We start from the raw sequence: 13,551 nt of genomic DNA on the forward strand, positions 1-13,551 counted from the left end.
GAAAATCCTGTCATCAGCTGAGCTGGAATCCTTATAACCGTCGAATTTTAGGAATTTTGTTACTCGAACTACCTCCTTTTCAGGAGTATTTTGCATATAAGATGCTCCGATTCACTTTTATCAATTATTTTCCCCCTCGATTGCTTCGAGATAGGGTGGGCAACAGAAAGCTCCAATTCATGAAGAAAGAATGAAATCGAAACCTCCTTTCTCTCTTTTTCTTTTAGGTTCCAAAATTGTTCTAAATGCAATTATGGAAATTATAATCACGAACAACTTTTAAGTAAATTCACCTATCTATCGTACGATCTAAATTTGTCGGGCAGTGAAACCACTAGATCCATGAGTCGAGGTGGAGAAGTTCACCATTCACATACATAAATTTCAACCAAGTTAGGGGAGGCTCATTGGCTAAAGTAAATAGAGGGAATGGTGATTAATGAGACTTGTTTCTCTTATGTGACCGGAAGAGATCGATTCAATGTTTATGCATATATATACCTGGTGATGCTCAGATTTAAGTACCCAATGGTTAAGCTAACTAGTAGGAGTGAAATAACCAGCAAATATCATTGATATTAAGCAAAAACTTACAATTACTCGTATACTTTTAATGATTTTTTAGGAGTAAACCACATAAACTTACATCTAATTCTTACCTGTGTCAAATTAAGCAAAATTAATGGTGTAACAAATCAAATAAATGTCACCAAAACAAAAGCTAAATCTTTCATAACCATGTCGTGCCGTATTAAATGGTTTACATTGTATTGGTTACAAATCATATCATGGTGTCAAATTTAAAGGTTTGCTTTCATCGGAGTAGTTAGGAATTCAGCCACTTTTTCCAAGTTTGAATTATTGGTGCAGCCGAGTGCTTTGTTAACTCCACCAATCATGACAAAGTCTGTGGAAAACATCGAACATTCAGCTGTCCACTCATCCTAAGTGTAAAGATATTGAATGGATAGGACTTGCTCTGGTGCATTATTCCTACCAGTCCTCATCTTTCCGAGACTTATTCAGTTTCAACTCAGATGTCTTTTGAAGATATTACTTGTTTGTGCTTCCTGATGAGGACTGGTTAACTTCAGTTACATTCAACAAAGTGAACGAGTGATGCACTGAAAACATGGCACGGAAACTGAAGATAACAGAAAAGTAATTCTCTAATGAATGAAGGAATGAACAAGAATAAGTAAATCTGGTGCCAGGATTCTTGACGGAAGCATAGACACTTACTGGGTCAGAGCTCTGTAAGGGAATATCTCGCCGAAAACAGTACTTGGCCTTGCAAGATTAAGTGCATGGCAAGGGACTTTAGTAGGGTAGGCTGAGATTTAAATGTCTGGCTGGTTTTTCAACTCAATCGCCGACAAATGAAGTTGTGTGATTGTAGAGATGAAGAATTTGTTATTTTCTGATTTGAAGTTGCTGTGGTGGTTGGATCATGTCTAATGCACTTAGAGTGAGATGGCTTGGAAAGGGGGCTTTGCTTCTTATTCTGGACATATGAAGTTATAACTTGTGTATGTGTTTGTTGAGGGTAGTTGAACTAGAGAGGAGCTGTCATTACAATGAGAGAGCAGGAAGTGGATGCAAGTTTTCAAGTTTTCAAGGAGAGCTGGATTCAGCTGAAACTTTAAAACTCTCACAATAATGTAATTCACATGGGAGAGAAGGTACTCTCCAAGCTGACACCACCCTCATAAATGAGCACTAAAGAAATCCTCACCCTAGGCTACCATGTGGCTTGCAAGGTTTTATTGCTGGGGACCTCTTTTACCATATCAAAAAAAAAAGTGGAGAGGTGGAGGATGAAATTCCTTCCAATACCTTAACCCTAACCCTAACAAGATCTAATGTTTGATAAAATGTTAATTAATTAACCTCTAAATCTAGGACGTATCGAGGTGATGCTGATATGCTCACCCCTGATTAGAGATCCAGTTTAGTTCCTTGCCCGCTTAAGCAACTTTAGATGCCATTTAAATGGTCCCAGCTGGGAGTTGTTGCAGTCATGGTGGATGGGAGTTAGAATTAGTCATCTCCTCTTGGTACTTATTTGTTAATGGCCTCTATTGGGTATGTTTCTAAAACATGTATCTTCAATGATAACTGGTAGCTTACAGGAAGAGAATAAGTCTGCAACAGGAGCCCTACCTTCACCACCACGAGTACCGCAACTGAGACATGTCTAATTTGCACATTTAATAAGAGTGACAAGCTTTCTGTAACAAAAAAGCAGAAAGGAATGAGAAGATCATTAACGTGGAGTAATTCACAGAAGTTACAAGAGCGATGCAGTTGGCACCGCTTACAAGCATCGTCCGCCATTAAGATGATGCAAGGGAATGCTGGAATGACGGGGGCCAGCTTACGTTGAGCTAATTGTTAATTCTGAAGACTTTCCCAATTTTTTATTACAGCTAAGAAAAGAAAAGAAAAAAAAAAAAAAGGAGACAACTTGTGTGCACTGGGTCGTCGTTCATTACAGATTATTAATGCGAAGGAAAATCCGGTCTTTCTCGTTCTTACCACGTAAAAGAAGATGGAGTTAATGAGGTAGAGAGAGAGCAGATCACAAGTTTAAAAGGTTAATGAAGTGGAGCCGGGTCATGGACACTCACATGCAAGAGTTATATAAACCCACCGTCTGAAACCACTTTCAGAGATGCGTTTGTCTGAGAAGGAATAGCAGGCAGTCATTCACAACCCTCATGGACTCTTCGTTGCTTCTTCTGATCTCAGTGTTGCTACTGGCTTCTCTGTTTCAGCAGGGAGAGGGTCGAGCATTCTTTGTTTTTGGTGATTCCCTCGTCGACAGTGGCAACAACAACTACTTGACCACTAGTGCTAGAGCAGACTCGCCACCTTACGGCATCGATTACCCGACTCACCGCCCCACCGGCCGTTTCTCCAATGGCCTCAACATACCGGACATTATCAGTTGGGTCATCATCTTTCTTCGTTTTTTTTTTTTAATCGTCTTATCCATTTTCTTTCTTCATTCTGTAATAGTGCTACTTGATTAACTGAAGCTGTAAACATGCATTAGGTGAGTCCATTGGGGAGGAAACTACACTGCCATACTTGAGCCCCGAACTGACCGGCGAGAGGCTACTCGTTGGAGCCAATTTTGCTTCTGCCGGGATCGGAATCCTCAACGATACAGGAGTTCAATTTGTAAGCTAGCAAACAATTCTTAATAACCCTAGTATTTCTCTTCTCTTTCTTCTTTGAGTCATCTAACCACCTTGTTGGCATTTGTACAAACACTTTCAAGAGCATATATATCTTATCCAAGTAAATCAATTCTGTGCGATTATGTCGCCTTGCAGCTCAACATTATAAGAATCTCCCAACAACTTCAGTACTTTCAGCAGTACCAAGCGAGGGTCAGCGATCTGATCGGCCAAGACCAGACTCAGCAGCTCGTGAACCAGGCGCTCGTCCTCATCACTCTCGGCGGAAACGACTTCGTTAACAACTACTACCTCGTCCCATATTCTGCAAGATCCCGACAATTCGCACTACCGGATTACGTTAGATATGTCATCTCCGAGTACAAGAAAATCCTAATGGTAACCAGTTCTGATCTTTAACCACGCTTACCCTTCATCATGCATGCATTGCATCCGTGATTTTCACGTAAAAGCCATTAATACAGTTCAGAACTGGTTAATGATGAAGGGGGTGTCCTTATCCGGCAGCTGTCGTAGTAATTAAGTCAACCAAAAGAAACCCACATTAGTTGGAAACACGAAGACGATCATGGCTTCCCTCCTGTCTCGCATAAAAGCACGAACCTTCGCATTAATGGTAATGGAGGCAACCGTTGGCAGGGTATGGGTAGTGATCGTCCTTTACACTTCGAGCAGGAATTAGTATCTACGAGATTAGCTTGGTCCAGTGGTCGGCATTTCTCCACGACTACAAGCTCTTGTTCAATGGTGGATGTGATAGAACTTTCGTTTTGCAGCGTCTTTACGAGTTGGGAGCAAGGCGGGTGCTGGTGACCGGTACCGGACCCCTAGGCTGCGTCCCCGCGGAGCTCGCCCAGAGAGGAAGAAACGGTGGCTGCGCTCCCGAGTTGCAGCAGGCGGCCGAGTTGTTCAATCCTCAGCTGGAAGACATTTTGAGTGGACTCAACAGCGAGTTGGGAGCCAATGTCTTCATTGCTGCTAATACCCATCTCATGCAGAACGATTTCATCAACAACCCCGGAGCATATGGTAAGAATTTTCGAGTTCTGCTCTGTGTTAAACAAAATAAGAGTATGAAATAGCATAGAAACGACAGAACAAAAAAAAACTAGGAAAATATACATCAGAGTGCCAAATTCCTCTATTTTTTACTATACTGGCACCTGTTGTGTTCGCTCTCTCTCTGCTTCTTTTCTGTTAAATTCAACGTATGGACAATATTTAATACTACACGGTGGTCCAACTCACAAGGGCCGACCGAATCATAAATGTGACTCACCAACTTCCGTCTGCTCTTTCCCCTCATGCTTTGTCTGCTCCATTTCTGTCCACCACAGACGACGGATAGGAGCCTGCAGCATCACGAAGCTTGAGGCAGTGAAAATTTCCTATTTCCATTTCTTTTTCACGACTCATCAACTAACCCCGCTTCCTACTGTACTTAGGGTTCGAGACATCAAAGGTGGCATGCTGTGGCCAAGGGCCTTACAACGGGCTCGGCCTCTGCACGGCCGTCTCCAACCTCTGCCCAAACAGGGACGTCTACGCTTTCTGGGACGCTTTCCACCCCTCCGAGAAAGCGAACCGCATCATCGTCCAACAGATCCTGAGAGGCAACACGGACTACATGAAGCCGATGAACCTGAGCACCATCCTCGCCGTCGACACCAGGACTTAATACTTGACAAGATCAATGAATGGAGCAGAGGGTTTAATTGTTTGTTGGCTGTGTGTTGGAAGATGATTAATCTGGTTTAGCAGGTCATAGGAAGCTGGTCAGGGGCTGGATTTGTGCCTTGGGTGGTGTAGTTTTCGTCAGCGTTTTTAAGAGTTTTAAGTGTCAATTGCGGGGAAATTATACGTGGTACTTAAAATGTTTGTGTTCTTGTATTTTATGGTGAAAAGGTCTAGTGGATTAGTGCGCATTGAACTGTCCAGTTTTTCTTGGGATGATTTATGAAATAAAGTCAACTTTTGTACTTATTGGCAATATCTTCAGTGGTGTTGATTAATATGAAAAATCATTTGGTGTGAAACCGAAATCGCGAAGAAAAGAGATGTTGGTGGGACCTTGGCCTATGTGGTTCCATCCCTGGTTTCATTGACTAGCAAACCTGATCTCGGTTTTGCAAGTGGTGAAGTGGTGGATCAATTTGCAAGAGTGGACCTAAACCCAAATACCCAAACCTATCCAAAAAGAAAGTCTCAAGCTCCCACCGAAGTCAAATATTTTTCATTTTCTTGTGTTTTAACTTTAATATTTTTAAATTAATTGATTAATTGAGACTAGTTAAGACTAATTACAAAGTTTTGTTGTTGGAGTCAACCCTAAGCATGATTTACAATTTATGTTCTGATTGGTGAGGGCTTGCTAAGCTGTTTAATAAATATTTTTAGTTATTTCTATTATTTTATTTTCATAAAACCAATTAACTATTTGGTCGAGTATGCTGCTAGCTTTACGCAAGTCAACCAGGCCATACACCTTGAATTTGATCTATGTTGGTTAATATGTTAATACATGTTACAATCATGGGTATGCTTGATTTGTCGTAGATTATAAGAATCCGGGGGGAGGGGGGGCGGTGTCACACTATTAGATCGAGCAAGAAAAAACTCCTAGTTCCTCAATGTATGGCCCAACTTACTTTGGGTGAAAAGAAATTAAGCCAAAGTGAAGATAAATGAGTTTCTCACATTAATAGGGAACTAAGAACAAATTTAAAAATATTTTCAAGTGATTTATAATGCTTATCTATATGTCAAATAGAGATAAACCCCCTTATCTCTTATTAAAACTCTTAACCCATGGGAAATTGCCACCTACGCAAGTCTCAAATTTATTCAAATTCAAATAAGTCATTATCCCCCATACCTAAAATCCATAAAAAATCTTGTCCAAATCTTTCTTGATAAGCACCCAACTTCAAATTTCAAAATTTTAATTCATCAACTAGGTATCTGAATAGGCCCGGATGAATGGGCCAACCTGGGCCACGCAGGCTCCTGGGTCATGCACCTGCATGTCATTCTCTCACCACAATAATGTAGATGTCTTCGTCATATTACCTTCCTTGATGGATGAGAAGAAACACCTACCAAATTGATAGGGTCCCTCGATCGTTTGCCAAAATGCAAGTCAATTCGGTTCCTCCCAAAATTGCTAAAAAATATGTCAAGTAACACAAAGGTTTGATGTCTGGTTGCAAACGCCTCATCCACTACATACTCAATTCACACAAACACGAATGTGCTCAAGTCAGAAAATTGGTTCGTTCGCTCCTCCTTGAGTTGCTTCCAACACACCTTCATATCAAAGCAGATTTGTGCTAAAGTTTATGTTTTGCCATTTTGATGGCCCTTGATCATGTCTTCAACTTCCCTCCATTGAGACAAGCTCTTTGGCAAATCTTTCGACATCAAATCATTCTCTAGGATTTCATCATCTTCAATCGGCAGGGATCAACCCTTAAGACCCCTATTAAGTTGGAGATCTGAAATCATGGTCATTTCCCCCTTTACATATCCCTTACGCCGAAAATTACACAAGGTATTTCCTCGTTCATAATCCTTATAGATCCCATATAGGGCATTATAAAGGCTTTGTTTTTACAAAGGAAATCTTCCCCAAAGATAACATTAAAATTATTCAAATGAGCTACTCCAAAAATTCAAAAATCCAACCCACTTCCCAACGATGACACAAAAATGCATGGCCACCCAAACACGGCATTGGCTTCAAAATTGGCAGCCTTTATTTAATTGTCTCCACTTCTCTCTTTAAAAGTAATCTTGTATACTCCTCTAAGATGAAATTATGGGTAGCTCCCGAATCAACAACAGTTTTCACCTTGCCATCATTTAGCAACACATAAAAAAAAAAAACAGTTTAGGTCTTACTGACTTCTCAACCATTGTTTGGATTGTGTTGAGCAATATCAATGAAACAACTTGATGTTCTTCAGCATGTTGATTGCCACCTGATCGCCCAACTCCATCATCCACTTTGATAGCATTTAGTAGCTTATTTTTACTTAACAATCTTTCACCAAGTGATCTCCTTCAAAAAGAAAATAAGTTATATTTCAATTTTTAGGATTACCTTTTTTTCGTATAGTTCTTCTATTTCTCTCCATTTTTATGGTTCTCTTTGCCAATCTCAAAATTCCATCTCCAAGAAAACTTCTTCTTATGGTTCTCATTATTCTTGTTTTTATCCATAGATGTGGCGGTATTATCATTGGATTGTCTCTCAAAATCACTCAACTTCTCTACGGTGGCTAAAACGGTTGCAAGCGTCTTCACCTCCTAACACTTCAACTCTTGTTCAGTCCAAGGATGAAGTCCTGCAAGAAAAAACAAAAACGATTGATCCTCATTGGTCATGTTAAAAATGTTTAACATTAAATAAGTAAAATACTGAATATACTCACGAATCGTCCTTTTTGGCTTTAATATACACGTTTCCTTTTGAGCTAGGTAATCAACATCTTCAGGAAAGAAATGGCTCTTCAACTTGCGTTTAAATTTCACCCAAGTGTCAACCGAGTTTTCACCATCCTCAACATCACTAATCCTTTTTCTCTACCATAAGATCACCTTCGGATCTCGTATGCCTTCAAACGGTTTAGGCTCAAGAACCTTGATCTTCACGTATATATGAATCATTTCCAATTTCAAAATGGTTCGCTTGAGAATCACCATTCTCGTCCTCATTTCTTATAACTCCATTAGCACCTAGTTAAGATATTTGCGAGTTTTCGCCTTTAGAATTGCAACAACAACATGCACATCAACCTCTAGCCCTTGAACCGCTTCAAAGCTATGTTCTTGGATATCCAAAAGAAGTTAAACGAGATTCGATTTTGGAGACTTTCTTCTTACCTTTGTTCAGTTGAACTTTCAATGTTGGTTTTTAGGAAGCCATGGGTGGAACGTATTTGCTTTGATACCAACTATTACACCGAGCAAGAAAAAAGAGTCCTAGTCTCTCAACGTGTGGCCTATCTTACTTCGGGTAAATAATAAGGTAGACAACCTCTTGTTTAAGAAGAAACCAAGCTAAAATGAAGATAAATAAACTTTTCACATTAATTGGAAACTCTAAGTATGAATTTGAAGATGTTTTCAAGTGATTTACAAGTCTTTGTTTAGGTTAAAGAGTGATAAACCCCCTTATCCTTTATTCAAACTCTAACCACTGATAAATCACCACCTAAGTAAGGTAAATCTAAAATTTATTTAAATTCAAATAAGGCATTATCCCACATGTCTAAAATCCCTAAAAAATCTTATCCAAATGTGTCTGGATAGGCCCCCAACTTCAAATTTTTAAATTTTGAACCCATCAGCTAGCCATCTAAATAGGCCCGTGCGCCTAGGCCTCACGCGTAGGGGTGGCATTAAATCGAGCTGGTTCACGAGCGGCTCGAGCTCAGTTCGATTCGATTTATTTGGATCTCGAACCGAGTTCTTGATCCATATAAGACTCGTTTGAGTTAACGAGACGAGCTTGACCGAACCATGGTTCGGTTTGAAAGCTCGGGAATCGGGAGTGGGAGCAAGAGCAAGGTAGGGGGGGGGGGGGGGGAGAGGAATTCTTCCACCCCTCGTCTGCCTTCGCCACCGCTTTCGTCGCAGCCGTTAGCTCTGACGACAAGTCCTCGCCGACGCCGCTAAACCCCATTCCCTCCGCGTCGTCTCAACGAAAAACCAAATACCTAAGTTAGGGGAGAAATAATTCCCCCCTATGCGCACAAAGACATTGTGCGATTTCGCATGTGTGACTTTCACTCGTGCGAGATCATAAGCAAGAGGAAAAAAAAACTCTTTCTTGAACTCCAACTGTCCCTTTCTCATGGCTCTTGAAAATACTCAAATTGTTTGAGGTACTTTCTTAATGCTAACTCCACTCAAGTTTTTCAGAAAAAAAAAACAAAAAAAAAAAACAGATTAGTAGCATTTTAGAACTGCTACTGTATGAATCCATGATCAGAAGAAAAAAAAATGGGCATACGATTAAGTCATCCAAAACCATTTTTTCTAAACTTTTTCTCTGTCTCCATGATCTAGTTTTCTAGTCCTTAAATTAGAACAATCTGATTGAGTACAAATGGACAAAACTAGCGTTGTTTTTCAAATGAATGTTTTTGTGTTTGATTATTGAATAAAATTTCTACATAATTATGTAGTTTTTATGAATAATTTTATCCATAGTGTATTGATAATTTTATGCAATTTATATATAGAGGTTATGTCCAATTTAAAACAGAGGTTATGCTTAATTTTATGTAAAAAATATGCATAATTTTATATACAATTTACGCAAAGTTTTAAATGTAGGTTCGAACTCGGCTCGAGCTTGAACTTGAACTCGGTAAAAATTATTGGGTTCGAGCTCGATTACAATTTTAGGCTCGGCTCGGCTCGTTGCCACCCCTACTCACGCCTGTGTATCACAAGGTGAGCCTTCAAGTCTTGGACTCGATTCCTCACTCCAAGTCAACTCTCCATTATAAAATGGGCTCATAGCCAAAAAATAAAAATAAAACCAATTTAGGGTTTTTTCTAGAGCATTTATTTGCCCCAATGTCTCCTCTCCGATCTTTGACCCCTTCAGCACCGAATTCTTAACTATTTCCGACAACTTCCCCCTCCTACAATCTCTTCCCCATTTCTTCACTCCTAGACTTATTCATCGTTGGCCTTCGAGGTTTTCTAATTGTTTCTACATCCAAACATCGTCACCTGGTTTTTGACCTTTAGATTCAAGCAAGACAACACCAAATATCCCTTCCCTCTTCCTTGATCTGCTTTCCTCGGTTCATCCTTTGTCTTCCTTGGTTTCCTTCTATCCACATGTAAAATTTTGATTTTTGTTTGATTTCCTAAGGGGGGGTTAGTCCACAATGGAGTGGAATGAATTCCCCCCGCATTACTTAGTTCATCCTATTTATGGCATTAGTCCAGAATGACTTGAATTGAAGTGAGATAACACCATTTCATTCGCTCATGCAAAAACGGGGGAAAGCTGTTTCCTACCTATTTTGCGATTCATCAGCTTTCCACGCGCGACGCACGTTGCTTATTCCCCTCCCCCCTCTCGTCAGCCTCTCCAGACGCAGAGCCCCCTCGGCCTCCCTCTCTTCCCCCCCCCCCCCCCCCCCCGCGATTTTTTTTCCTCCCTCTGCCCCCACCTCCGTCGCAGAGCCCCTCGGCCTCCCTCTCTTTCCGCTCCCCTCCCCGTCGGCCTTCCTTCCTCCCTCTCTCGACCTCCGTTGCAAAGCACGGGAGGCCAGAGCCCCTCGGCCTCCCTCTCTTTCCGCCTCCCCCCACCACCCCGTCGGCCTTCCTTCCTCCCTCTCTCGACCTCCGTCGCAGAGCACGGGAGGCCAGAGCCCCTTGGCCTCCTGACTTCTCTTCTCTCTCGGCCTCCCTATTTTCTCCCTGTCGGCGCACCGTCGAAGCGTCGCCTCCGTCGCCGTTGCCCGCCGCCATCGCCGTTGCCCGCTGCTGTCGCCGTTGCCAAGATCGCCGCAGAGGAAGACGAAGACGATATTTAATTTTTCCTAAGTTAGGAAAAATTAAACATCGTCGGTTTAATTATCCAATTAATTAAACCATTAGTTTTTATTTTTTGTTAATATATTATTAATTAATAATATTTAAAATGTATATTATGTTATTGATAAATTAATATATTTATTTATTTATTATGTATTTATTTATTTTTATTAAAATAATGAGTTTTAATGTTAAACTATATCTTATGTTATTACAGAATAATTTATTTATTTATTATATTCACTTATGTTATTTTTAATTTTTTTTTATTTTAAATAATTTACGTAATTAGTATATTAATTTATAATAAACTATAATCATTAATTGGTTTAATTATCCAATTGTTATAATTAATTAAACCATAATTATTGTTTTAATTTATAATAAATTATAATCATTAAGTAATATAATATAATTTTTCATTAATTAGGATATTAATATATTCTAATAGTACACGTTAAATCACTTATAAGTGTAGTAACCACGTTTATTTTTGTTAATTATATGTTGTATATGTTCTATTTAAGTATATTATAAAATATTACTTATTCTCTTTTTTATATCATATTTTTCATTTGGGGGCACTAACACTAGAATCTGTTTTCCAGCCACTTGAATTCGTCTATACTAACACCCAAAACATGAATTGAAGTGGAAGCAATTCATCTCACTTCAATTCAATTTTCCACTTCATTTCCACTTCATTGTGGACTAACCCCCCCTAAGGGGAGGTTAGTCAAATTGAAGTCCGAGATGAAGATCAACCGCATGACGCCCTTCATTAGTTGAAGTTGTTAGTGGAGCACATATGACATTTCATCTAGATGCGGGGATGAAGCGGTCCTTCATCTCGTTGAAGACCATTTTTTATCTTTTTCGAGATGAAGGACGCGCGCGGCTTGGTTTTTTTTTTCCCCCTTCTCTCACTCGTCCTCATTTCCCTTTTTTCCTCCCTCTCTCCCACACCCCCCCTCTCGTCTCCCTGCGCCCCCGACGTCGTTGCTCCCTCTCTTCTCTCGGACTCTCATCTCCGGCTTCCATCTCTGCTACCTCTCGTCTCCGGCCTCCCTCTTTCGGTCTTCTTTTGGACTCGCTCTCTGTTTTTCTCTCTCACTTCTCTTTCTCTCTTATCCCTCTCGACCTCCTTTTCTTCTCTCTCTTCTCCCTCTCTTCTCTCTCTGGCTATTCTCCTTTCCCTCAAAATACCTTCTGATTTCGTTCGATTTCGAAGATGAAGATGAAGATGAACTTGTCCACACTAACACCCTATTTCAAAGATTCCGAATATGAACTTGTCTACACTAATACCCATTTCGAAGATGAAGATTATGTAGATACATGAGATGAAGATCAAATTTCTAGTTTATTGACTAACCCCCCAAAGTTTTAACTTAGAAATGACTTAGTTAATATTGATTAGTAATTTTAATGTATTTATTAAAATATTATGTGTTTGTGCTTTCTTTAATACTTAATTAATTACATAGCGATTATGAGATAATGGTGACAAGAAAGAAAATAATTTCTTTTGGGGAGGAGACCATGTGCCCACGTTGCATATTTGTCGTTAATGTATAATTAATTGATTAATATATAGATTATTATGATTATGATATATTCATCAATTGTGAATATATAATCAATATAATTTATTAATTATGGTTAAGAATTTTTTTTAAGGGAATCCTAATTAATTAGTGGCTAGTACAGGAGACAATCATCAATGAATAGTTAATATTTTATAAAATAATTTAAAAACATAAATGTAATTAGTTTATATTGTAGTATATAAAATATAGTAAAATTAATAATGATCAACAAGATTTCTACAATAAAATAGTAATAATTAATCAATATTTATTGGTAATAATAATTATCGAATTAGAATTAAGAAAAAATATCGAATTATCACCGTCGAGATGACGATGGGTTGCGCAGAACGTACCTCATCCCTGCTTACTTCGAAGACCCATCTAAGGCCCACTGATTTTATTACACTTCCACTCTTCGTGAGTCATGAACACACTTGGAAAACCAAAGTAAACAGAAAAAAGAACTCTTTTACAAATGACTTCCATGATCTTCTTCACTTACTTTAAGCAAAGTGGTCTTGACGCCATAATTGACTGCACTAGTTTGAGCGAAAAGCATGATTAAGTACCTGACTAAGGATTTGTACTTAGTTAACCAGCGCCAAACTAAGTTGCCTCCCTTCCTTCTACCCGAGTATAAACACAAGATATCTTAAGGGAAATAAAAAAAAAAAGAACTCAAGTTTTTGGAAAAGACCGATAAGAAACCAAATAAGATAAAAGGAGAAGAAAAGAGAGATAAGTGTCTGCACAAATTTGAGTAAATAATAAGAGGTTTGAATGGTCAAGCTGTGTCGATTATTGAACGTAAAACACGAAAAATTAATTATTAAACATAGTAAAATAAGACTTATGCGGACAGGTTTTCGTTTGCTTTCACTAGAATACATAAGACACCAACCCAGAGACAAAAGAGCTTTAGGAATCAAAAAAATCCAAATTAGCTGTTGATCAATTGTCTCTCCCGTCCCCGTACACCCCCCCACCACCTCCCTCATCCTCTACTTTCAAAGGAATCCCAATTTCCCGATAAAAAGACGGCCAGTCACGACGCACCAAACCGCAAGTTTCCCACTGGCCTTGCTCGCCCACGCACACCATTAACGAGAAAACTCGGTGGATGGGCGTTGAAAGATACTCCCGCCCCCCTCCATAAACAACCGAAAGTGGGCCTCATCAGCACTATTTGT

At 39.4% G+C, this 13,551-nt stretch overlaps 1 protein-coding gene across 1 annotated transcript; it reads left to right on the top strand.

Moving 5' to 3' along the window:
• Positions 1–2,662: 2,662 nt before the first annotated feature.
• On the top strand, positions 2,663–5,189 carry LOC137957932 (GDSL esterase/lipase LTL1). The gene is made up of 5 exons (XM_068805228.1): positions 2,663–2,949; positions 3,059–3,186; positions 3,342–3,584; positions 3,983–4,235; positions 4,652–5,189. The coding sequence occupies exons 1-5, from the start codon at positions 2,721–2,723 to the stop codon at positions 4,882–4,884; spliced, it is 1,086 nt and encodes a 361-aa protein (XP_068661329.1). The 5' UTR covers positions 2,663–2,720; the 3' UTR covers positions 4,885–5,189.
• The last annotated feature ends 8,362 nt before the right edge of the window (positions 5,190–13,551 follow it).

Source organism: Aristolochia californica, unplaced genomic scaffold, assembly GCF_029961685.1.
Source record: "Aristolochia californica isolate CCGP_79_NKW_82.1479 unplaced genomic scaffold, dmAriCali1.0.hap1 SCAF_1, whole genome shotgun sequence".
In the NCBI taxonomy this organism is placed as follows: Eukaryota; Viridiplantae; Streptophyta; class Magnoliopsida; order Piperales; family Aristolochiaceae; genus Aristolochia; species Aristolochia californica.

Bases quoted from the DNA above. Each gene is read 5' to 3' on its own strand.
- LOC137957932 (XM_068805228.1), top strand. From the start codon at position 2,721: ATGGACTCTTCGTTGCTTCTTCTGATCTCAGTGTTGCTACTGGCTTCT. The intron at 2,950-3,058 runs GTTGGGTCATCA...AACATGCATTAG, and splicing joins CAACATACCGGACATTATCA to GTGAGTCCATTGGGGAGGAA. The intron at 3,187-3,341 runs GTAAGCTAGCAA...GTCGCCTTGCAG, and splicing joins ACGATACAGGAGTTCAATTT to CTCAACATTATAAGAATCTC.